Here is a 26,621-nt window from a genome sequence, read left to right as displayed (position 1 = left end):
CGATGTTATCTACCTTGATTTTCCAAAAGCTTTTGACTGTGTCCTTTGTCAGCGTTTCATGTCAGAACTTTCAGGTTTTCATCTTGACCCTCATATATTAGCCCGGATTCACAACTTCTTCATGTGTTGGTTTTCAATTCACTATAATCTGTGGTCATCCTTCAGAATCTACTAACGTAACTGACGGAGTCCCTTAGGGCTCTGTGCTGTGTCTGCTTCTTTTCTAAAGCTTATTTAAAGCTCACTAAAAGCTGGTGTTCATTATGGATGATGCAAGCTAATGCTAAGAAGTGCAGATTTATGCAAGTATTCCATATAGTATTCTAACTTCACATAGCCCTACTCTTTATGTTCAAAAGCCTTATCTCAGATAGAATCTTAAGGCTACCTTCGCATTATTATCAATAACAAACTTACTTGGTCAGATCATATCACAAAAATCATTTTGTGATATGAGGCAGTCTTCGTAAAACACTATGGCAAGCCCATTTCAAACTTCGTGGCGATTATTTGAGAATTGTTTGTTTGTTTGTTTATTGATACTGTTAACCCTATTGAAGGGTCATTACAGTAGTGGTGGGAAAAAAAAGAAAGCAAAAATACCAACAAATCTGTCATCAAGCGCATTGTACACGTAACAAGTCATTAAAGAGGTTTGGTTTGGTTTGGTTTATGGGGTTTAATGTCCCAAAGCGACTAAGGCTATGAGAGACGCCGTAGTGGAGGGCTCCGGAAATTTCGACCACCTGGGGTTCTTTAACGTGCGCTGACATCGCACAGTACACGGGCCTCTAGAATAGAGGACGAGAGAAGTGTACACAGGGCCCTATTACATGGTAGAAGAGAGCAACAAAAAACATAATCACGCACACTCAAGAGCATCTACACAGTAAAACACTATATAAAGACACGAAACACAATACACGGACTTAACCCAGTCATGTTAGCACACCGCGCTCCCGGAATAAATAAAAGAGTCTAAATTAACCAAAAATGCACTGAGCGAAGAAGATTGAACTACGGAATCGGGAAGCATGTTCCATTCATTTATTGCTCTGGGGAAGAAACTATATTTAAATGCATTGTTACGAGTTACTGGAGGCGGAATATACATGCTATGGCGATGTCTAGATGATTCATTAGAACGATTGTCGAAATAATCAGTCCTATTGCTTTTAATTGCGTTACTGATAATAAGGAACTGAAACTTGAGCCTGTCGAATTTGGTCCTTAATTCTAACTTGGGAAGGTCTGCAAGGTGACACAGCTCTGAGGGGGAGTGAACTCGGCGATATTTATTAAATATGAATCGAGAGGCTAACCTCTGAATCCTTTCTAGTTTGTTACAGTTTTTTTGCGTGTGTGGATCCCAGACAATTTTAGCGTATTCAATTGTAGGTCTAAGTAGTGTTCTATAAGCCAAGTTTTTAATTTCAGGAGTTGTACTATGTAAGTTGCGCCTCAGACTTCACAGCACTTTATTAGCCTTATTGCATGTTTCCTCTACGTGCCTATTCCATCTAAAGTCGCTTGTAAATATTGTCCCAAATACTTGTGTTCATCTACCCTTCCGAGCACATTATCACGAGTACGGTAAGGAAATTCTAAGGTAGTTTTCTTCCTAGTGGTAGACATATAAACAGATTTCGAGGGATTAATGGTCATTTGCCAGTCATCGCACCATTTAGTAATATTGTCTAGGCTGTGTTGTATGTTCATTTGATCACTGGGAGAATTTTATTCTATTGTAAATGACACAATCGTCGGCGAATAAACTTATAGGGACAGAAACGAGGCTTGGCCAGTCATTAATAAAAGTAAGAAATAAAAGCGGTCCAAGGACACTGCCCTGTGGTACACCAGATAAAACCGGTAATAAGCTGGACGTATGTCTGTCTATTTCAACGTACTGGTGGTGGCGCTCTAAATACGAAGTAAACCATGTCGTTAGTTTGGGTTTTTAAACATAGTATTGATTTTAAGCAGAAGTTTAGGATGCGAAACTTTATCAAAAGCTTTGGCGAAATCTAGGTAAATTAAGTCCATCTGTCCGCGGGAATTAATCGTTTGTGAAATATCATGAACTAGCTCAACTAACTGTGTAATCGTAGACAAACCTTCACGGAAATCATGCTGTAGTGGTGATAATAAGTTATACGTTTCTAAATAGTTTGATAAGTGTTTGGTCATGATATGTTCTAGTAGCTTAGAACACGTACTCGTGAGAGAAATTGGTCTGTAATTGCTAAAGTCTGAAGTGTTGCCGGTTTTATGGATTGGCACTATTCTGGCTAGTTTCCATGCAGAAGGGAAGTAACCATTGCTAACAGAGGAAATAAATATTTTCGTAAGGAACTTAGACACCCACTCAGCATACCTGACTAAAAATTCATTAGGTATACCATCTGGTCTGGGGCTTTTTTTTGTGTTAATATTGAGTAACAGGTTCAGAACACCTTCTTCGGTTATCACAGTATCTGAAATGGGAAGACGGGTAGAGAAGTCATAATGGCCTGGCAACGTGCCATCATCCTTCGTAAAAGCAGAGGAAAACTGAAGGTTGAATTGTTCAGTGCTTTCTTGAGTGTTAACCTCAGCATTTGAACAGTGTTGCTTGGTTGGTGGATTAACATACCTCCAAAACTTTGCCGGCGCCTCTCAAAGAAACTTTCTCAGTGTAACATTAAAAAAGCGGTTTTTTGACTCTCTAATTTGGCATTTCAAGTCATGTCTCATGCGGCGAATACAAGGTGTGTCACCCACATTGCAATTTTGGGAACATGCTTTTCGTTTCCGCTGAATTTTCCTTTTCGAATGGATAATCTCTCTGTTAATCCATGGATTCCTGCGCCTGCTCTTCTTTTTATTCTTTGGTATAAAGTGCTCGATACAATGGGTTACGGCATTGGAAAAGAAACTCCACAAAGCATCAGTGCTCAGTTCTGAGTGATAGAGGTATTATTCGAAAACTTATCATTAGACTTGATTCAGTGTATATAATTTTGAGCAAGAATTATTTGATTCATTCAGCGAATCAAATAGAATTCATTTGCTATTAGAAAATTTCAAATATTCACACACACCTAGTTAAAGGTGGTAATGGTACTGAACAAGAGTGGCTTATAAATAAGTGTTTAATGCAAAGCTTGGTATTGAATTAGTTATAGGGTTGGGCGAATAGCTAAATTTCAAATCGAATAGTGTGAAAAGTGGCAAAAATAGTCGAATTCAAATACTGAAAACAGCACGGGGAATGCTTAAAAATAAATGAGCTAGGAATCTTAAGCCACTTACACTGCAAAATATGCCTTTCATTGTGGCATATTTGTTCGATTAACTCAGTCATGTTGCCCAGCCAAAATGACCTTGACTTTTGATTTGCTCATGGACACTGTTCATGTTCCATTCTGGGTGTTTTTTCATAATCTTGTTTTCGGGGCATATTTAATATGCTGTAGCAGTGACTCACAATTTATAGTACAGCTTGAGTAGAAACATGTTATGTTATTCATGTAGCAGCTAGCCAATTACATACTCATACAGTAACACAAATGTCTCCATGCTTTGTTCTTTTTTTTTTTTAAAGAAAATTTTATGGAGAGGAAGGTGCAGTGTGTCACTTAGATAGAAATCTATTTCAGTGGCTTAGTGGCTTGAGCATTCAGCTGCTGTGTTCAAGGTTACGGAATCATATCCCAGTCACTCGGTGGGGACAAAATGTAAAAACACCCGTATGCAGTCCAATACCAGTGCACATTAAGCTCCAGGTGGCCGAAATCAATCCACAGCCCTTCACTGTGGTTTTCCTCTTAGCACTAGCACAGCTTTGGAACACTATACATCACATCATATACCTACCACTTGGGCCTAAGGAGTGGTACTCCAGTGTCTACATAATACTCTCACTTCGTATGCGCTGCTTTAGGCACTGATTCAAAAAAACTACAAAAAAAATTCAGACTATGCACATAGTAGGATTTCTGCATGAGGACAACACATGGGCATCAATTGCTGCAAATTTTTAATACTGGCTTCAACTGTTTCACATTGTTGCACATATGGGGAAAAAACTCTGCACACATAGTGAGAAAACATGCAATGGTACTTGCGGCCCTTTTGAAGGGTGTGGGACATTCCATGGGTGGATTGCCTTGTCTTTTAGGCTTATCGTTGGTACCTTTTCTTGCAAACAGTTTCATAAGAATTTAAGGGAACAGGGTGAGCAAAATACTAAAAAATTTGGTTTTTACTTTTGTTTAATTTCTAGGAGGACGTTCTTTTCTGCAGCTTTTCCAGTAGCGCCCTTCTTCCTACATTGTATATTTCCCTTTAAAGAATAGCTTTGAAAAGGAGGAAGCAAACAGCTAGGCCACCTTTTTTGTAAATGCCATGTCTTACCAGCCATTTGAAACACAATTCCATGACCAGAACTAAATGTTTCTTGGTTCAGCTGGAATAAAAATATATTTAGGAACAGTTTTGGAGCTCTTAGCCTCCATGATAGCGTTTAATCCTTCATTCACATCATCTGGGAGCAGACTCCAAAAAATGACTCTCTAGTACCAGAGGCACTAAGGATGTCAAAAGTAGATGCTGTCATAACATTCAACGGCGGTAACAAAGGAAGAACCAAGGTTCAGCAGCCCTTTGGGCTAGCTTGAAGCACAAGCACTCTCTGCCGGTTGAGAGAAGTTGACCGGCAACAAGTTCCCTCTGCTGGCCAAGCGACACAGCAAGTAAAAAAAAAAAGCCCAGGGAACTAAATGACTAGTAAATAAACACATAGATGATTTGAATAATGGCTATGGAGGTCGTGCCTGTGGAGTAAATTTGTCAGGAAATGTCGGCAAAGCAAAAAACTTTGTAATAAAGTAAATTTTTACTTTAAACTCATTTATCTCAAAACAAGTTTTTTTGTTACAACGGTACCATCCGTTACCATTATCATCAAAACAATATGAGGCAGAAGGCCATTTCTTTGATTGTATTTTATGTGAGCATGCGGGAATGTGCTCGGCCAAAATTAGGCATGCACAGTGATCTGTTTAGATTTTATAGACAAAAACAACGGCAGAAGTGGCCTTAACAATATGAGGCAGAAGGCCATTTCTTTGATTGTATTTTATGTGAGCATGCGGGAACGTGCTCGACCAAAATTAGGCATGTACAGTGATCTGTTTAGATTTTATAGACGAAAACAACGGCAGAAGCGGCCTTAACAATATGAGGCAGAAGGCCATTTCTTTGATTGTATTTTATGTGAGCATGTGGGAACGTGCTCGGCCAAAATTAGTGATCTATTTAGATTTTATAGACAAAAACAACGGCAGAAGCGGCCTTAACAATATGAGGCAGAAGGCCATTTCTTTGATTCTATTTATGTGAGCATGTGGGAACGTGCTCGGCCAAAATTAGGCATGTACAGTGATCTGTTTAGATTTTATAGACAAAAACAATGGCAGAAGCGGCCTTAACAATATGAGGCAGAAAGCCATTTCTTTGATTGTATTTTATGTGAGCATGCGGGAATGTGCTCGGCCAAAATTAGGCATGTACAGTGATCTGTTTAGATTTTATAGACAAAAACAATGGCAGAAGCGGCCTTAACAATATGATGCAGAAGGCCATTTCTTTGATTGTATTTTATGTGAGCATGCGGGAATGTGCTCGGCCAAAATTAGGCATGTACAGTGATCTGTTTAGATTTTATAGACAAAAACAATGGCAGAAGCGGCCTTAACAATATGAGGCAGAAGGCCATTTCTTTGATTCTATTTATGTGAGCATGTGGGAACGTGCTCGGCCAAAATTAGGCATGTACAGTGATCTGTTTAGATTTTATAGACAAAAACAACGGCAGAAGCGGCCTTAAATGTAGTCCTCGAGAAAAAAAATCTCATAACAGATAGTGTTTTAATCATGTTACAAAGTTTTAGTTGAGTCGAAAAAGCATAAAGCAAAGATAAAAATGATATAAACAGTTAAACGCTACCTTTACTAGTTACTAGTAGTTGTGAAAAGTGTACCAAACACGTCCTGAAATACATGGGCAGGGTACTGCTTACCCCCTCCCCTTAAGGCACCATGCCAAAATTTGTGACTGAATCCACTTAAGTGTGGGCATGTGTGAATGTGTGCATGCACAGGCATGTGACCATATGTTTTTTGTTCGTTTTTTTGTTTTTGTTTTTCAGGAAACTTTATTTGTGACGTGATGCTGTCATCTACTCATTCTGATCTGGCTATCCTCAATTCTGGTACACTGCGGTCAGATCGAATTCATCGAAAAGGCCCCTTCACAATGCGTGATTTGGTCACCATCCTGCCCATGATGGATTCGCTGATTGTACTCAGTGCTTCTGGTATGAATTGATATATGCATTTGTACACAGCCTAGAATCATTAGTCCTGCATTCATTGAACCTGAAAAATTAAGGTTTCAATAATTTTGTGCAACAGTTATGACATAATGTGGATATACTTTTAAAATATAAACAGAGGTTATAAACTGTTGTTCAGGTGCTATATCTCTGGCTAGTTTTAGTCTTAATCTTTTCTAACCAATCTGCCTTCCTTCCTTCCTCACAAGTTTGTTTTTCTAGTGAAGGTTACACTGCTGAAGCCAGAAATCTTGTCCGTACTCCAATAAAGTACTATATACATAATGAGCATGTGTTTTTGTTTCCAAGGAATCTGTGAAAACTTGGGGGGTGCATTCATTGCATTGAGGTATAATATGCTAGAAAAAAATTTTGAAATATTGAAAGGGATAATAAAGCAGACTGGTTGAAAAGAAATTGCATGTGGTACAATTCACCATTGAAGTAAACAATCCAAATTGAAATTTAGGCAGAGACATTTATAAAATGATTAGGTTAAAAGGTTTAGCCGACAGCTCAGAATGGCGTGCGCATGCAACTCATGGCCGTCAATGGGAGGTGGTTCTTGCCTGGTGAAGCACGTGATAGCAGTTCTAGCTGGAGCCTGGTGTGGAACAGCTCAGGAAAGTGTTGATGAGTCAGAATGCTCATATTTCTGGGGTGTTACCTGAATCATCAGAAGGATTCATAGCGCATGTGTCATCTCTCAGCATCCAATGACTGGAGTGCACATGCACTTCACCAGCACTGAAGCACCTCCTGGCAGTGCGGCTTCTGCACGATTGCTGAAAGGGTAAAAATAGGAGTGAGTTTATTATGCAAGAGGGAAAACGATTGAAAATGTTATCAGGAAAAGTAGTGGGTACATTCACTATATGAGTGCATTCATTATGAGAGCAAATGCAGTATGTACTATGAGGTAGAGCAACAGTGCTGGTTATGAAATATTGATAATTCGCAAAGGTGACTATGAACCAGCTGTACTCCATTAAATCCAAGTTACTCTGAAATTGTGAATGGGTAAATGGTAGCTACAAGGCTTACTGTCGAGCTGAATTTTTTTACTTTGTTGCATTCTTACTTGCGCCGTTCTTCTGTTATGAACTAACGAATCAGTCCATGTATCAAGTACGTCTGTCGCTTCTTTCTAGGGGACCAAATTTTGCAAGCTCTGGAAAATGGCGTGTCTCAGTACCCTAAGTTGGAAGGTCGCTTTCCTCAGGTATCAGGGGTCAGCTTTGCTTTTGACCCCAAGAAACCACCTGGACAGAGGATAGACCCCCAGTTTGTGCGAATAGGTGATGAGCCTTTGGACAGAAACCAGGTATGCACTAATGTGAAAATTTTGTTGTTGACCTAAAGTGTGTTGCTTGTTCTCGGATGATCCAAGTGTATGACATGTTTTTTTGTTAAGTTCTTTTGCAATAAATTCTGATTGTCTTGAAATAGTCATGTACAGGGTCAATCGCGAGGGAACACGGCTCCGTGGAGTGCCATGCATCTAACCCGTTCATGAATCTGTGCAGAGTGGCATTCGAGAAGAGGGACCTCGACGTCGTGCTTTGTGTCATCTGCCCCTGTGCACGGGTTTGCCACCAACTTAGTCGCAATAGTGCTCCGCGTGTGCGCAGCCACGCAGAGCCGTGTTCCCTCTAAGTGTGATTGATCGTGTACACTAATTTAACCTGCCCAAGAAGACGCCAGTTTAATTCTTCAAAAACATATTATACAGGAGAAGGCCCCTAGTAAGAACTACGAGGAGACCTCCATAAGAAATTACAATATTTGCGAAAAACAATATTGCGAAAAACAAAGAAAACAATATTTGCGAACACGAAAATGACTATTAACAAAAAAATGAATATTTGCAGGAAAAGGAATGCTGGCCTTTTACATCTTAGTTCAGAAGTTATTCTTTTAATATGTTTGAAGCATTTAAATAAACCAGCAGTGATCACAGTTGTATAAAGATTGTTACAAAAGCAAATTGTGGAAACATGAACATTGTGTGATGTAGCTAGTTTTGATAGTTAGTGGTAACAAATTTAGTCTAGCAGAGAGATATGTGGTTGCTGTTGTTAATAAGATGGTCAGAAAAACTTTACTACTGAAATCTTTTTCAGATATGTGAAGGAAGATATATTACCAGCAGAATATAAATAGAGCTTACCTATTGGTAAAATTTTTAGTTTTAAGAAGAGTGGAAATGAAGCAGACAAAAAAGTTGGAGGCTTATCAAGGTTAAGCCCAGTGGATGCGAAGCAGCCTTCGTTTTGCATTCTTATTATTAACGTCCTTAGCGTTTGGAGGCATCTTGACCGCATACACGCCCGGCGCTGGCGCGGTTGCGGGCACAGAGACTGACGCGACGGCGGGCGCTCGCCGCTTCATCCCTGGCGTGACGTCACATATCACGTGATGCAGCGATGGTGGCGCCGCCGCCGCGTCGCGCGCGACGGCGCGAACCGAAGCGTGGAGGCCTCCGCCGGGCGACGTCCGACGACGCGATATGAGGCCCCATCTGCAGCCGGTGTGACGTCATCACGTGACGTCACATCATGTGATCTCACTTCAAGGTCAATGGTGGCCACCACCGGGCGTCGCGCAAAGGCCCGAAACCTACGTTAATATGCTTCGCATAAAAGTAGGAAGTTGGAATCTCCCTAAATTGTTTTCGAACTTGATTTGGAGGCAAAATACGTAAAAAGTACAGTCAACCCCATCACGAGATGCATTAGTCTAGATAACTACGGATTTTTATTTTTTCAATACAAATTCATTTATTTTATTTAATCTATTTAATCTATTCAGTACATGCATCTTCATTTAGGCATTACAGCTTGTAGATATTAGCCTATAGGTTCCAAATAAATAAAAATCACCTTCCTTAAAATCATGGGCGACCTTGCCTATTTTGAGCATATTGGGAGATGGTTTGGTTTGGTTTATGGGGTTTAACGTCCCAAAGCGACTAAGGCTATGAGAGACGCCGTAGTGGAGGGCTCCGGAAATTTCGACCACCTGGGGTTCTTTAACGTGCACTGACATCGCACAGTACACGGGCCTCTAGAATTTCTCCTCCAAAGAAATTCTAGCCGCCGCGGCCGGGATCGAACCCGCGTCTTTTGGGTCAGCAGCCGAGCACCACAGCCGCTGAGCCACCGCGGCGGCATATTGGGAGATATACAGTAACAAACGCAAGGGTGAATATATCATAGCGGGCTGACAACCACAATGAAAAGATGCACTATGCCACGAGTTGACAAAGACGACTAAGATCTCTTGTTCGGTCCGGTTGGTGCTGCTCGCAGCTATCCCGGCTGCTGGTATATGTCTCCCTGTAAATACCTGTAAATGTATTCTTTCCCGCTACAATGTCTTGTGCCAGAGGACATCCGATTCAAGATATTTTACCAATTTGACATGAGTGGCATGTGTGTTATCAAAACTAGGGGCTGTTGGTTTTGAGATCTTCTCAGGCTGTCAAAATTTAATGGGGATAATAGCTGTAAAAAAAAAAATTGAATGCAGTGTTTGTGTCAGATGGAATGCCTGAGATGGTTGAATGCTTGGTGTTTGGGAGCAGCATTGGTCACATAAAATATTGTGATCTTACTGGTATTCATGAGAGCTATGTTGTGCTTAATTATACAGATTGTGGACTTATCAGTAGGTGTGAGTAGCAGTACTGGCACAGAATAGTGCTGACTGTGCCAGGAGCAGAGTTTTGTCGTGATGATGCATTGGTGGAGCTGTAGAAAAAGGAAAGGCCTTGGAGGGAGTCAAGGCCTGCTTGAATAATTTGAGCAACTTAAATAGCAAAATATGGTCAAACCTCATTATAGAGAACAGGTAAAAAATTGTAAAGTAGTTTGCTATAGCCAAAGTTCGTAATGTAAAATTTCTGGAAAAGCTTGTGCAGGAGTAGTCTGATTTAGTCAGTGAAGGGATGGACGGCAACTCGGAGAAGCCTTTTCTGAAGTTTTAGTGCCATTTCAAAGCGGTTGGCAGCTGTTGACAGTGATTGTCGAAAAATAAATAAATAAATAAACGCTGAACATTAGTTAGGTTGGTTTCCCTGCACGGAACTGCTTGTGCATGGTGGCTGCAGTTCAGATGCCAGCTAGGGTGGCTTGCCTGCATTACAGTGGTGTCGCATGAAAAATGGGATGCGAGGTCGGAAGCTATTGCTATTTGCCACCTTCATGACAGTCGACGCGGGCCGCGGTATAAGAATATATTTAAGTGCTGACACTGCGCCTGGTGAAGTGGCCAGATCTTGTTCGCTGTTCCTTTCACATCTCTCGAACACCGACATATGGCACTATACAATGGGGGCTTGTCTAGTCGCCGAGCTATGGCGGTCGTAATTTAGGTGTTGCACAATTGTTCGGTGCCACGGCGTGTAGTATGTGTGCTTTGTTAAGTGCGACAAGGCACAGAAGGATTGAAACTGCTGTCGACACCGAATAATTTTGGGTGAATGGGTGAAACAGCAGCAAGGACGCTAACCTGCAATCCTTCCGAGCTCGTAATCGAAATGTGTTCACTGCAAAGTTTTTTTCATTCATCCGCACGAATGCCGAGAGCATAGTTAACTATACCGACTCCTAAATATGAAAGGTCGGCCGCAATGCGCATGCTCCCATATTTGAGCCAAAGAGCCTACACGTACATTCAGACATTGCTTGAGTAGTGTAATGCGCCGACGCTGTGAGATGATGGCTGCCGTGTAGAGAACAGGGTTAACTTCAGTCAGCTGGGGTTCTTTAATGTGCAGGGAAACCTCAAGGACTTTTCCACCTTTTGCCTGCATCAGAAAAATTGCCTCCGCAGCCAGAAATAGAACCTGTGCTTTTGTGCTGTGTTGCAGAACGCCTCCACTGCTATACAAACAAGCACGGGGACCAAAAGGAAACCTAGTGTGCATTTGCGACGTTTTAATGGCTAGTGCAGAGCACTTTTAGCTGCGCAATGCGAAAATGGTTAGTGGAAGTTCCCCTTGCATTCCTTCTGCCAAGCTCATCTTTTACGTTCTCTCACAAGGAAAGACTGGCATGCACGCACAGAGGTAAAATACTTACGCGTCTCTAAACGGGGATTAGCGGATGTCAGTTGAGAATAATTGTAGTTGGCATGGTAAAGTGATTTGTTGACCTCAGTAATGTTGGGTCACGAAATTCTCCATTGAGGGTTCCAGGGTCCGGCAAATTATATGGCTTCATATTTGTTATAAATGTTGCCGGCATGTCTTACCATGTTTTGTGGCACCAAAATGTACAGCTGGTGGAAGCTGGTCACGAGATCACCAACCAAAATTATTTGCTCTGCTGCCATGGCATGTAGAGGGAATGCTGAGCACCTAGAATGTTAACTACCCGGGCCAGTGCACAAGAGTACAATCCTTAGCACCATGAATGCCAATGAAGATGGAACTTGCACTTAAGTGAGGAGGCGCCTCCAAGTTCCATGACTACAGCGCAACGAACGGGACAAGAAGAAGGACACAGGCAGAGACACAACACAGCGCTGCTTCTTGCGGACGCAAAAACCGAACGTTCTCGCTATGCATGACGCAGCGGCGACGACTGGCATGAACTGAAGTAAATCAAAGTCACATGCAAAATAGCCCCTTGTACGAGAAATGAAATTTGACAAGGTAAGTTGCTGGGCGAGTTGGTTCCGATATTCCGTGGCTATAGCGCAACGAATGGGACAAGAAGAAGGACACAGGCAGAGACACAACACAGCGCTGCTTCTTGCGGACGCAAAAACCGAACGCTCTCGCTATGCCGTTCGTTGCGCTGTAGTCATGGAATATCGGAACCAACTCGCCCAGCAACTTACCTTACCGCACCTCCAAGTTTCATGGTAGAAGAAGGGCATATTCCTTGATCAGCTGACACACGATGTACTCCAGCCACCTGTGCGCACTTCCTTTGGAGGGCTCCATGATGAATCGGCGTCTTTTTGCTTCTCACAAGCCGTCCGCTTGCTTGTCTGCTTGGCACATGTGGCCGCAGACTGTCGTTTTCTAGGAAGCTTTCTCGAACTTGCCTGTTTTGTCATATATTTGGGACATCCGGGAAAAATACGGGGCACAGCGTCCGCCAACTGCACCTGTTTCTTGGGTGCATTCAAAAGTTCCTTGCCATCGAATTTGTGTAGTACAATTTTTTATCATATGCTCGGGAAAGTGCTTCACGCAGACATGGTCGCTCAGTTGTAATATCCTATCTGCTCTGAGGATTGCCTTGCGCCAAAGTTCTAGGCGAGCAGGCTCCGACACAGCTTTAAAAGTGACATTTGGTCCGGAAAACTCTGGCAGCCCGATCTGCAGTTGGTTGTGAAGCATAATCGCGTCTAGTCGGCTCTGCACACGGCTGGTGGACCCCTCAGGTGTCTCGCAGCAACAACCAACACATCACAAGCCACTATGTACAGTCTTTGTCAAAAGTAACCAGGCTGCATGGTTTGCTTCTAGCTCGTACAGTGAAGCCCTTACAGCTTCTCTGAAGCTGAAATGGCCGTTAGGTTAGAGGTGATGACTGGGGGTCCTCTTACCTTCCAACATCTTTTCATCTTTAGGAAAGCCACAAGGGCTCTACTATACAAGCTAGAAGCAAACCATGCAGCCTGGTTACTTTTGACAAAGGGTGTACATATGCCGTGACAACTGTCTATGGCATCTGCCCACACCACCATGTGCGTTTGCACAACGAGCACTGCGGCTGGTCCCAAACCGCGACACAAAAAGCTAGTTCTAGCTAACTTTGTTCGTGTACGGTGCCTACCATAACATGGAAGCCGAGAACCTAACGTCCACACCTTGTGGTGCACTCTGGTAGCAGAAAACACCGACAAACATAGGCTAAAGCGGCACCGAAAGCCGTGCAAACCGGTCAGCCGTGTCCGCCATTCCACAAGCGAATGTCCACTGCTCCGTAGTTCCGCTAGAGGGCAAACAAGATCTGTGTGCACTCTCCGCCGTGGCGGGTGGTCAGTGTCAGCACTTCAAATATTCTTGTACCGTGACGCGAGCACAGGATGGCTACTGAATGGCTGCATCTGACCCCTGCTGCCGGTGTCATCTTTCTGTTTGTTTTTACTTTTATTTTTGAGCAACCAGCACCGTCTCTCTTAAAGGTTTCCAAATTGTTGGTGCGACTGGTGGACTGGATTAGGTCGCAAAGGGATGTGGTGGGCATAATTGAATTAAGTTCCTTGAAGGCCGCAGGCATTCAGTCCGGTTTCACTCCTCTCTTGTCTCTCTCCTGTCGAGAGTTTGGCTGCTCTCTTTCTTTTCGTAGAACTGATCGTCATTGTTGTTTTAACATATATCGGAATTACACAGCGAGCTTACTACTAATCATGGTCACAACGCTGTGGAAATGCTCTGCTGGCATACGCTGTGCTCTGCGGGTGCTCTGGACACCCCTCAGTCAGCTTTGCAGTGCATTGCAGAAAATGTATGCGTTCAAATCAGCATACACAGTGTCACCTTATTAGGCGCACATATATTTGTAAAAGGGAAGTGACTGAAATGTTTACTTCCCATTCATGTCGCACGTGGGCAGAGAAAATATTCCTACCTAAAAGCTTTTGCTACACCTCGAATGTCTACTTAATCCACTCAATTTGTGCTGCTCTAATGAATGACCCATGCATTCTGCAAGCTATTGTCTGTGCTTGCAAATACACGGGTGCTCCTCTATTTTCCTGGTGACCTTGGACCTGTATTAGTGAAGGCTCCACTGAAGTTCATGTATTACTGCACTAGGCTTTTGTGGTACATATATGCCTGCTTCATGACGCACTGGATATCCTGTGGGCGGAATAAGCACAGTTGCAGGCCATGGGTAGATTATGAGGTGAATAAACGGACAGACAGAGAGAAATGAGCGAACATGGGGAAAGCGGACACTGGGAAATCGGACACTTTTAAACTTTCCATTTATTAAAAATACAGAGCACACAATGAAAATCAGTCCTCAATGCTCAGAATATTTCATTGTGCAAACTACTGAGTGTCAAGCTCACTTATGAACATTAATAAACTCACTTATATGATGCAGCAGAGAAAAGAACAGATCTCTTGTTTTCAGGACAAGAACCTTCGCTCCTGTCCACTCCTGTCAATCTCCTTGTGTCACTCACACTTTGCTCATGCCTCTCCGGCTTCACTGCCCATGTCCCGAACAGTTTGAAACCTTTGTGAGAGATGGTGCTGGTTGCTCAAAAGTAAAACTGAAAGAAACAAAAAAAAAAGACAACACTGACAGCAGGGGTCACATGGTGCGCATGACTTGTGCTCCAAAAAGTGTCTCCCCCTATTGATGGGTGGCTCGTGTAGTGAGGCAAAGCCTGACACCTGCCATCTGAGCGGGCACAGCTTGGCACTCGGCAGCTTAAAGGTGCAGTGAAGAGGAATCTGAACTCGTCTTTTTGCAGCGGGAACTCAATCTGCACGTTCCGAGCATTCTTAGAAACTTCGATTTATTGCCCTGTGTGGCCGATTTCCCTAATTAAATCGAATTAACGTCCAGCTCCCGCCTTTTTTTTTTTAATTCTCCCCCGTACGGTGGGCGGAGTCGACCAACGCGTGGAGTGCCTTTCACCCAGTCCCGTGGTGGCTTGCCGCTCTGCCATCGGCGGAGTAATACGTAGTAGTCTGTAGAAGCAAATAGTCCACACATATTTTTATTTCTGCAGGCTTATTTTGCGGCTATATTATCTGCGAATGAAACTATTTATTCACGGAAACCTAAAAAATAAAATAAAGCGAAAGCAAAGCCTCCACGGAGCTGGCTGAAAGGCACTCCACGCGTTGGTCGACTCTGCCCACCGTACGGAGAGAATTAAAAAAATAAAGGCGGGAGCCGGACGTTAATTCGATTTAATTAGGGAAATCAGCCACACAGGGCCATATATCGAAGTTTCTAAGAATGCTCAGAACGTGTAGATCAAGTTCCCGTGGCAAAAAGACTAGTTAAGATTCCTCTTCAGTGCACCTTTAAGTATATCAGTTTTGTGACAAGCCGCGTTCGAAATATAGATTAAGAGTTGCATGTGTTAAAAATATTTAAGAGCAGTTTGGTGAAGCCAATAATTAGTAATACCCTTATTTGTTAGATCGAGGTTTGACTGCTTCTTTCATACAGTATACTTCATGCAGAAAAAAAAAAAAGATTGGGCTAATGAAGTTCGTGCTCTTCCTATTTGTTCTGATAAAATTTTGTTCTATTTAACTCCCTTTGTTTGTTTCTTTTTTTATATATAGAATTACTCTCTTTTTTTATTTCTGTGAGCATTGTCAGTGTGGTGGATAAAAGCGTCATTTCTTTCTTTACAGAAATATAGACTTGTCACCAAAAACTACCTTGCTCAGGGAAAAGACGGCTATGATGTCTTCAAGGAGTGTGAAGTATTGGTGTGTATGCACATAAGGTTCTTCCTTTCTTATCTTTCTGAAAGGGGCAGTCTGCACTGAGTGTTAAAGCAAGCAGAGGCACTTAGGTTCTTTCGTGCTCATCATATCAGATTGTCATCTTGATGCGAATGCCCAGAAAGCTGCTTGTCCTGACATGGCAGGGGTTTAAAAGTTGTTTTACACTGCAACACTTATTAATCCTATTTTTAAATTTGCTCTTTAGGACCATGATGACTTGGTTTTTTTGGCCCTTTGGTTTGGTTTATTGGGGTTTAACGTCCCAAAGCAACGCAGCCTATGAGGGATGCCGTAGTGAAGGGCTCCAAAAACTTCGACCACTTGGGCACTGACATCGCACAGTACACGGGCCTCAAGAAATTCGCCTCCATAGAAATTGAGCCGCTGCAGCCAGGATTGAATCCGCGTCTTTCGGGTCAGCAGCCGAGCGCCGTAACCACTAAGCCACCGCGGCGGTTTTTTTTTTTTTTTTGGCCCTTTGGTCTCGTGAAGTGCTCACTAATTGGCTGAAGCAGCAGGAGCAGGTGTGTCACTCAGTGGCACCGCAAAGTGACTTTGTACCAGCTATGAAGTTAGTGAGATGCTTGTCTCTGTTGAAAAATGGTTGGATTTGGCGACTGCTTTCCTTGCTGCATGACCTTCAACACAGGAGGCAGGGCTACATTGTCGATGGTCTCAAACGTGTGTCATTTCTGGAACAATTGCTTGTGGCGTCTTGGCAAAATGGATGTCATCCGCAGTTGCGTAGCTGATGTGATGAAAAGCAATGGTCAAAAATGTAATTCTTTTTGCTAGTGAGCAAGTAACCAGTGAGCAGAGAAATATTGCCAGGTTGATCAGGAGAGTAAGGACTTTATTAACACAAGAAAATTTTGTTACTGAATGCATTCTGCTCTTAGTTCAAAGAAGCAGTTTACAGTACCGCGACACTGTTCAAGCTTTTTAGCCAGTGGATGCCACGGATGCAGATGATAAGACTGCACCACTGCATTTTTTTGTCGCGATTGAGTGCCACAACTTCTTCCGCTGTTTCAACCACTTGGTGAGTGCCTTGACTCAGTTAGAATATGGGCCTTGGTCACCACTCATTTTTGCTTTGTAGATCTTTTGGCAGGTATCCTGATCAAAAATTATAATTGAGAAAGTTTGTTACCATACTTTCATTTGATACGCATCTTTGTGTCTCTTGCTCTTCCCCACTTATTTGCTTTTTTTTTTCTCTTAAAATTTTAAGTTGCACCTCCCAGCATTGGTAAATCAGCATTGGTAAACTGCATTGGTAAATCCACACGTTTGGATATTGTGTAAACCAGTGCAGGAGTTTTGATTGACAGCAATTTCTGCGGAAAGGTGCCTGCTGTACATGTATGGAGTTGATGCTATGCATGGAGCACACTTGAAACACATACGCACACTTGCACTCATTCACAAAACACCCAGAGTGATGAATCATGCAACATGGCCAAAAGTACTGTACAAATAATGATTTTATGATGTTATGAAAAGGCTGCAGTGGTTAAACAGTTGAATTCTTGCTGTTCTGTCGATCGCCTTTCTGGCAGAGTAGTCACCCAGAAAATAGCAACTGTAAAAATCAGTGATGAGGTTATGTGAAACATGATCAGAATCCTTTGAAAAGCCAGGAGAAAAAAAAGCACAGCATCACCTGCATGCTCATCCTGCTCACTTTACGCTGGCGTTTAAGAAATAAACATATTGGTTGCACCATTGTGTAAGCTGCAGCAGTGGTAATCTAAGAGTGAACTATGGCTTATGCACCGAAAGATGTGGCAGTACAAACAAAATCAAATGAAATCATAGAATAATGCAATAATTTCCATCTGGTTCTCAATGTTTGGTTTATTGGTTTATTGGGGTTTAACGTCCCGAAGCAACTCAGGCTGTGAGGGACACCGTAGTGAATGGCTCTGGAAATTTCGACCACCTGAAGTTCTTTAACGTGCAGTGACATCGCACAGTACACGGGCCTCTAGGATTTCGCCTCCACCGAAATTCGGCCACCGCGGCCAGGATCAAACCTGCGTCTTTCGAATCAGCAGCCAAGCACCATAACCACTGAGCCACCGTGGCGGGCGGTTCTCGATGTTGTTTCAACGATTCCAGTCCTGTAATATGTTAGGCCCATAATTTTCTGCAGCAGAAAATGTTAAATTTGGCCCATAATTTTCTGCAGCAGAAAATGTTAAATTTGGCGAAATTAGAATGAAAAATGTTCAATATTCTTTGGGAAGCCTGCCTTGCGTTAATGCATGCGGCCTTTCGCATAGAAGCGGCAGCATGCTTCACCTCGATGGAACATGGTCATTCAGAAGTTGGCTTTTTCTCGCAGCTAATGAGACTGGTGGGTGAGCTCTCTGTAGCTATTCTTAAGAACAGGAAAAAAAAAAAAAAGATGCGCTATATTCATAGTTTAGTTCCAAATATAATGTGTGTACCGTCTTTGTGAAAGGTAACCAGGTTGCATGGTTTGCTTTTTACTCGTATAGTAGATCCCTTATGGCTTCCGTAACAATCAAAACGCTCTTGAAAGATGAGAAGGGTTCTCCTTACCTTACAGAGATTTAGAGCTTGAAGGGTGGCATAAGTGCCCCACTCCATTACTGCTATATCGAGGACAACAACAACTACCGCTACCTCCGGCCTTGCTCCAGGTCTGCAAGAACGTCTCCCTCAGAAGTATACTTGACAATACGGAAAAGCGTCAGGTTTCAGGCACTGTCATTTCAGTGGCATGAGGATTTGCAACAGAACAAGATTTATGTTGCAGTCACTGTCGATTAAATGCTGCAATTAAAATTCAGACCTAGAAGGTTTGTCGCGCAGGCGAGCTGCGCCACACGGATCCATTCTTCAGGGCTTAGCATCTTTTGGGAAGGCATGACATGGCACGTCCCTTCCCCCCCGCTGCACTACTGTTACAACCTTAAGCGGAATAATACTTTGGCACCCCCACTCTTTGCTCGTCCGGCAGCTGTGTGGATCAAGTTCTTATCAAAGTACTCAGGACACAAGCGCCGGCACTCGCAGCGCTTCCCCTACATGGCACGTAGCATCCACGCAGCTGCAACAGGTTACGCCATGATGCCTAAGCGGCCGCACCGGCCATGCATGGAGGCAGGGAGACGCTTGATGTCACAGCTTCCAAGGAGCAGTAGTGCCTGTGCAGATGACGCGCGGCGAAATCTAGTCATGAGGGGCTTCAGAATGTGTGCTATACAAATGACCCCTTCCTCCGGCATATTGGCTGTAAGCTTGTGATTTTTTTCGGCGAAATTTGATTTTCCGGACTGCCCAAATTTTCGGTCGTTTTCGTGGTCCCTAGGGAGTCCAAAAAATCGGTCATCGATTGTATTTGGTGATAAACACTTTTTAAAGCTTTTTTTTTTTTCAGCTTCGCCAGGGCTTCAGCGGAACTTTACAGCCCTAGAGTGTGGTACCTCTCGAAGCACTCTCCTGGGTGGAGGCCAGGCTTCCTCTCACGTGTCTTTCAAAAAGATACCGTCTCCCTTCTGCCACCATTTATCTTTCTGTCACTGCAAGCAGCACGCAATCCTTGTTGAAGGAAGCACATAGTTTTCGTCTTTAAAGTCATCTTCAATTTCTACAAAATCATTAGACAACTTTCCATACAACTTGCCTGCTCGAATGAAAGTCAGTAGCGATTTTTTTATGCTAATTCAGGCCCTCAAAACATGATCAAAAAATATTTTTGCATCAGTATGATGCTGCTATCCTCAGGAGGAAAGCCATATAGCCAGTTTGCAGGCTACAGTAATTCCAACCAGATGGCACACAATTTTTCCTACAGAAATAGCAGACAAGATGCTGTGTCGGGCCATGCCCGACAACTGACCAGATGCATACTTTTCAGCTGTTGAGCAGTGCCCGACAGATGACCGGAAAGGGTTAAATGTGATGACCTGCTCAAGAAAACTAATGTGTCAAATGAAAGCTGTCAAGGTATACATGCTTCTCGTATGTTTTCGGGCATATCCTGAAGTGTAGCTGCTTCGTCACAGTACAGATTGCATCAAATGCCATACACTCATTTTGCATATCACACATAAACATGTAAGCATGCGTGCACGCACTCAGAGCTGAAATCTGGGGCCACTCTTGAGAAAGGCTGAGGCCCAGAACTCCGTTCTGATACCAGTGTAGCCCATGGTCTTGACAACTATGAAGTTCTGTGAAGCCGAGCTAAGCAAGTGCAACTTATATTTGCACTCATCTGAAGCGAGGGCAAATTTAAGTTTCCAGAGGAACGACTTCACCTGTGACTGGCAAGATGAAGTATGAAACGAGATGCCACAATAGGTGCTGTGAGAGCTGTCGCAAAAGACCTCAGGGTGCAGCGCAACCTAAACCTACAGAAATCAGGGCCTGCAACCCACAAAACATCATATGAGATAGCACACAGAGCATCGTGGTCCTCCGAGCCCATTTAGAAGCAACCACATGCACTCCCAACTTTGTCATTTGCTAGTTGCCATAGCAGGATTGTTTTGGCATATCTGGCGGCAGCGTGGGGGCCCTTTCCCCAGAAGGGGTCCCCACCTGAGAAAAACAAATATGTTCCTGCAGCTGCGGGAAGTAGATGGATCTGTGGTCGAAGCAATCTGAGAAAAACAAAATTTCCGACTGCAAGCTGAGTTGACCCACAGGCAGCCAGAAGTGGGTAATAGAACAGGCCCAATGTTTGATCTGTAGTTGTGTGGTCCTTGTGGGCTTGGGAGTGTGTAGACAGAGGCAGTGTAATGCAGCTATCATTGTCACTTCTCTGCTCTGAGGGAGGGTGAACAGCATGAGAATTTTGTTAGTTACCATGAGGTGTGCTGGTTATGTCGTAGCTTATTGTGATAACAGGTTGCTCTATATGCATGAATTGAAAAGCTGCTAAGTGTTTGCCTTTTATATATTTACTCTGCCTGTTTCTTGTGCTTCTTAGTTATGTGTTCCCACATACCATTGACAGTATTCACAGAATACTGATCCTCCCTCTTCTCCTCTTGTACCCACCAGTATTTTCTTTTTTTTTGAGGGGGGGGGGGGGGGGGGGGGGTGGCATATGCAGTAGCCTTCAGGATATTATGCCCATGTTTTTACGGCCAATCTCATAGAGTGTGTGCATGCCAGTAGAACACCAGTATTCACCAGGTTGCTATGGCTGCCCTGATCTGCTGATTGTGTTGTTTTTATTTTTGTGTCATTGCAAGCTGAGCGAGGATGAAAGCCCTGAACTGTGCACAGCAGTGCAGAATCACTTCCAAGCTGTCCGTATCCTTACTGGCGTTGCCCACCCTCGCACCCACCACCGCCAGAGCCTGGTCTGCTTGTCCCGACGGTATGCTGGTCTTTAGCACACTTTTCCAAAAGATTTCTAAAAGTGGGAAATTACGATTTTCTAATGGAATTTCCAATGTTAGCACTGCCTTAAAAATCTAGCATTATACTGCACACATTAAACTGAAATGCCAGAGTTGTCTTCTTTTGAACATGGCATACGAGAAATGCTGCTGAGTTAGTCATATTATTCACGCTCTTCGCTGTATTAGGCTGCTATTGATTTGAAGTGAGTGAAAGGTGAATGTTTCCATTTCTCGGTATCTTTTATGGTTTTTAGTGCTGTGCAGTTCTTTCCAGTGGCAGTTCTACTGTAGATATGGCAATGTATCATTTCTATCAGTTAATGCTGGTAAATAAAGCACAAAGTCCACATAGCTTCATTAACCATTGGCGCCATGTATCTAATGCATTTAAATGGATCAATTCTCTGTGTGGAATTGAATGTGCGTGGCAAGTTCATGTATTAAATGTAGTAGGCAGTCATTCATGCTACAAAAATGGCTTTGTTTGTGTTACTGAGGTAAGAACACCAGAAATATGTTTTAACACAAGTTGTGTTGTGTGCTGTCGCAGGGAAGTGTTGTTATTAGTAATTTGAAACACTATAGTCTTTTTTTTTTTTTCTGTGTGTGGGCAAGATTCATTGGAAGTAGTAATTGCACATGTTAGAAGTGAGGAATTTAGGAAGAAATAAAAATACTAGGGATGTGCGAAATTGAAAATTTCAAATATGAATTGAATACAAATATGAAGAAAAAAAATGGCTTCAAATATTGAATATCTGTTCAGTACAAGTATTTAAGAAAATGATAAACAAGCGAATGTTGTTGCTGGTATTTTTTCAAAATATTGTACTGTCTGCTACTGAAATAAACATAACTAGACTGACTCAGCACCATATAAAAAACATGATTTGCACAGAAATGTGTATTACTTAATTAGACAGTATAACAGTATCCAGCCTATTATGTGGCCATGCAAAATGAAATCCATAAAATTACAGGACTGGCAACAAAAAAATGACATGATGACTAGTAAACATCATTAATTCGGAGCTCAAGGGACCAGAAAAAATGAATGGGCTATCCGAAGGTCGATTTATAAAATGCCCTGCAACGAGTGAAAAAAAAAAAAGGTAGGGTTTTAACGTAGTTCAACTGAGTAGGACGTGTGAAAACACTTGTGCCAACAGCGCACCTCGAAGGCAACCACACGCCAGATGTTATCGTCAGCCACTGTCGTCAGCTACACGCGAGTTGGGGTAAGGAGGGAGGGGGGTGCTTGTTTCGCTTGTTGATGGAGCAGCTGCGCAAGGCCTCCGCCGCTGGTGCTCTGTCAAAGGTTAAAAGGCTTCATACATACCTCGGGCTTTTCAGCTTTGCTTGTGAAGTAGTGCTTTCGCGACAAAAAAAACTGCTGAAAATGCGGTAAAGCCTTATGAGGTGGCTCCTAAACACCTATAAGCCCGTGACGAGCGCCCAGTTTCGGCGTGCTGGAAGAGCAACGCGAACGTATTGAGGGGGGAATGCACATTGGCGTCAGAACGGCGAGGCTGCTTCTAAAAAGGAAAAAGAAATGACCAGCGACGCGCCAGTCAGCATCCAAAAGTGGTGCGTGGCTGGAATTGGACTTCCCGTGAATGCTCAGGCCGGCAACTGCCGTCGCCATGGGCAAGCGGCGAAGCTCAGAAACCGAAACTACGAGGCCAGGCTATTTTTGGGCCTGGCGACAGGGGCCCTCCGATCATTGGCACACCGGCCGTTACGCCAATTTAAGGGGTGCGCGGGTTACAAGGCATCATGCAGCAGGTGGGATTTTTACAGAATCGCTTGCCCTGTTGCGACACCTCGACGCCCCTTCCGCAAGTAAGATTTCCTGCGTATCATAGTTGGCCAAAACAGGTTGTCGGAGGTCACGCTCAGAAAGTTATGAAGGTGACAGGACGTATGCTATGGTTATGGGCATTAAGCATATGTAACATGTTACAGAAGGATAAAAAAAAAAAAGCGTGCTTTCGCGTTTCAATTATAGCGGGTCGTCGGCCATCTTGTTCTCAGCACGTGTGAGGCGTGGGAAAGCCCACTTGCTGAATATTGAACGAGGTCATGCCTAGTGGGCGGCATCGAAATGCGATCGGTCTACGCAATAAACGGTGGAGAAGAAAGGGAACAGGACCTTTGTATTGTTTTCCTGGAACTTTAAACTTGATCATCAGATGACTTGCCCAGATATTACGGTTTTGCCAATGTTGAATTTATGAAAGTCGATGCGGTTACGATCGCTGGCGAGTATATTCAATTTGAGTATATTTGAAACATATTCAATTCATATTCGAAATTTCGAATATTCGCACGCCCCTAAGAATTACATAACTGCCTGAAATATGCTTCAGCAGCAAACTCACCTGCTCTCACTGTGCATTCTTAAGATTCTTCTTGGGTGTCTGATATGTCCTGTATCACTGGTATTATGATGGAAAGGTCCAAGACAGTTTCAACATTGTGAGTGCAGTTCTTGTGGAAGAAGGATCTGAACATTATTTATTGTTACCATTCCCTTAAAGGCACAGCCTGGTGCGAACTTGTGAAGACGTCACAACGAAGCCACCGTTGAAGCGAGGCTTCAGCCTTGATGCATCAGCACGAAGAGGGCTGTTCCGCCAGCGGCAAACTTCGCTTGAGGACGTTGAACACGAGACATGCAAAATGGAGCCGAAGGTTGAAAACCGTATAGTCATCTTGACAGAAGAAGTAAGCATCTCTTTCTTCCAAAGCTTTGATACTGAAATATTCATGCAAGAGCTTCGTGTTAGCTATGTTAGCACCATATGTTAGATTGGTGGAGTAGCAAACTTAGCTCTACCTTTTTTGGGCTGCTTTGATGCAGAGTTTTGCATCACTTAGGCTTCTGTAGTAGTACTTTGTTGTCACAGTTGAGGCATATTTTTGTGTTGCATGTAAAACGCAGTTTGCACGTAACTGCCTGATTCCTAATTAGTACTAGGCAACACACAGGAACTGCAGTTCCTATCAAGCACGCTATGGAGCTGTGTAGTCAAAGCTGTTGTCTAACAAGATTTAAAGCTGATGTGCTTCAGAGCCAGCACCCTGTTGACCCTGATTATTGCAGTGAAAGCTCGTTAATTGAAACTGCTGGCATGGTCTCAGCCAATGCCCTTAATGTAAGTCCATGGCATCGTGCACTCGCTAATTCGGACATTACGTGTCTCACACTGGTTAATTCAAATGGGTTCCCGAAGGGAGGGCATGTCCAGATATGACCAGCGTGGTGAGCGATCACACCAGTAGCCCTACTTAAACCTGAATTCCATGCTGCAGAGCAACTCTGCCACCTCTGATGTGCGCGCAGTGGCAAGTATGATGACGAATGTATGGTCCTGTCTCCAAGAACAGTCGCGCTGCATAGTTTTGGTTTCGTTTTCTGAACTTTGTGCCAGCCCGCATCAGCCAGCCAACCGAGCCCATTTCGGGCACCGATTAGCGCATCACTAGTCTTTTCTTATGCCCATTTTTTTTTTCTTGCCACCTCAGCATTGCTGAGCGTTTCTGTCCAAGTGATTCTTATGTTCTTCCAGTATGCCGAAACTGCGGGCTCATCACGAGCCATTCACAGTTTGTTTGGTGAAGCCTCCTTACACAAGTTGCTGCCTCTAGTGAGTTGTGTGACCCAGTAGTTGTGGAGCTCCACTGCTAAAAATAGTCGTTGTTGCACTGTTCTCTCCTCAAAAGCAAGCGACCATTGCCCAGTCTTTCACCGAATAAATTTACTGTGATGCAGGCAGTTCTTGTTAGTTCTTTTAGGGTCGTTCGATAATTCGAATTGTTAGATAATTCTAACATTTTTTTGGTTCCTTGAAGTTCTATAACAAGCTTTTACTGTACTGTAATAATCATGTAACCTTCCCCTTGTCCTTTTTACCTTCAAGCAAACATTAGTGAGTGGAAGAAACCATTGTCATTTGGTCACTGTACAGAATCTGTGGTTTATTTGTTTCCCATTAAGTGAAGCTCATCAGAAGTGCAGGCTTCGTCTTTTTCCTTTTCTTTTTTTAAGAAAATACTGTGTGCTTTTGAGAAACATATCTCCAATGTAGGCTTGGTGCCCTATTTTTGGTGGTGTTGAAACTCATAGGCTTGGTCATCCTTTTTGTTGAAATGCTTTGCGGCCCTTGGGGACAGGTTTTCCCTAGCTGCAGGGCTCAGGACAGGTTATTAAATGAAGGCAAGGTCAAATTTATCAAAAACACTTATATATGATTCAAAGACCTTCATTAGCCTAGATTTTTCGTACCTGCAATGGGAACCATGAATACTGTGGAAAGTGCTCAACTGTTCATGGCATGATCCTACCACCAATGCACTAGCCTCCGCATGCTATTGTACAAGATCGAGGGCTGCTATTGACATTGCCAGTGGCACACTGCATTGGTATCCTATCCATCTGACACAAAGCGCAAAGTCTTCAGAAGTTCCCAATTGTCTTGACCCGTTCAAAAAGTCGCGGTTGATCCGTCGAAAACACGATTAGAACCAGTTGGAACTAATGGGATCCCAGTAGGTTCCATATATGTTTTTGACAGACCAATGAATTACTTTACTGACTGGGCAGGAAACAGCCTGCAGTCCATTGATGTAAGGTCCAGGCTGTCACCTGTAGTTGTGGGGGCCACACTGTGCGCAGTCGGTGGGAAAGGCGAGTCTCCGTGCCATCCACACATGGGCGTCACTTGTACGCAACCCATGTATCCCAACGCATGGAGGAACAAGTTGCAGCCATGGACGGTTCAGGTGAAATGAGCAGAGCTTGTTAGAAACTGTTTATTAGTCTCACACTTAAAAGAAGAGTCACTTCGTGGATGGGTGTTCAGAAAAAGAGGGGGGGGGGGGGGGGGGGGCTTACTGTAATCGTGAACCGCTATTAAACTGTGGGGATTTACTCCAACATTTGGGATTAACGAGGAAAGTAAACAGCATAAGTAAATATTTCTACAATCTGCATTGTGCCTTCTGCGCTGAAGTGGCTAACTTATACCATATGGCATGGGCATGCCAGAAAAACCCAGCTATACCAAGAGTCAATAACTCAACAACTGAAGACTGGGAGGCGGCGCTGGTGAACCAGGCAAGAGCGGTGGCAAAAGCCAATGGGCTGCCAGAATGAGGGCCCATCCAACCATCCTATGCATTAAATATTTTCTCTCTCTCTGTAATCGTCCGCCGTCCTTTAACACCGTGCTTTGCTGATTAATGCCTTACTGAATACTGCTTGAGGTAGTAACCATTTGCTCTCCCCAAAAACAATGTTTGCCCCCTTTCCCCTTACGTGAGCAGCCAGTGTACCACTGTGACATCCAGAAACGGCAGGAGATGCAGGTGTGCTCTCCTCCGCTCCTGGGGTGGCTTGCA

At 43.4% G+C, this 26,621-nt stretch overlaps 1 protein-coding gene across 5 annotated transcripts in view; it reads left to right on the top strand.

Annotated features, from left to right (window-relative positions):
- LOC149351599 (snake venom 5'-nucleotidase) overlaps positions 1–26,621 on the top strand; it is a 73,708-nt gene that overhangs the window by 23,814 nt on the left and 23,273 nt on the right. For all 5 annotated transcript variants that reach the window (XM_089580911.1, XM_089580912.1, XM_089580909.1 and 2 more), the window contains exons 9-13: positions 6,195–6,362; positions 7,532–7,704; positions 15,733–15,810; positions 21,066–21,193; positions 23,759–23,945. In XM_089580911.1, coding sequence (XP_089437037.1) covers positions 6,195–6,362; positions 7,532–7,704; positions 15,733–15,810; positions 21,066–21,193; positions 23,759–23,945 — 734 coding nt within the window. The remainder of the gene's footprint in view (positions 1–6,194; positions 6,363–7,531; positions 7,705–15,732; positions 15,811–21,065; positions 21,194–23,758; positions 23,946–26,621) is intronic.

Source organism: Amblyomma mixtum, chromosome 3 (genome assembly GCF_055824585.1).
Source record: "Amblyomma mixtum isolate Tamu chromosome 3, ASM5582458v1, whole genome shotgun sequence".
NCBI lineage: Eukaryota > Metazoa > Arthropoda > Arachnida > Ixodida > Ixodidae > Amblyomma > Amblyomma mixtum.
Note: the sequence above shows the minus strand (reverse complement) of the source record. Positions and strands in the feature narration are given on the sequence as shown.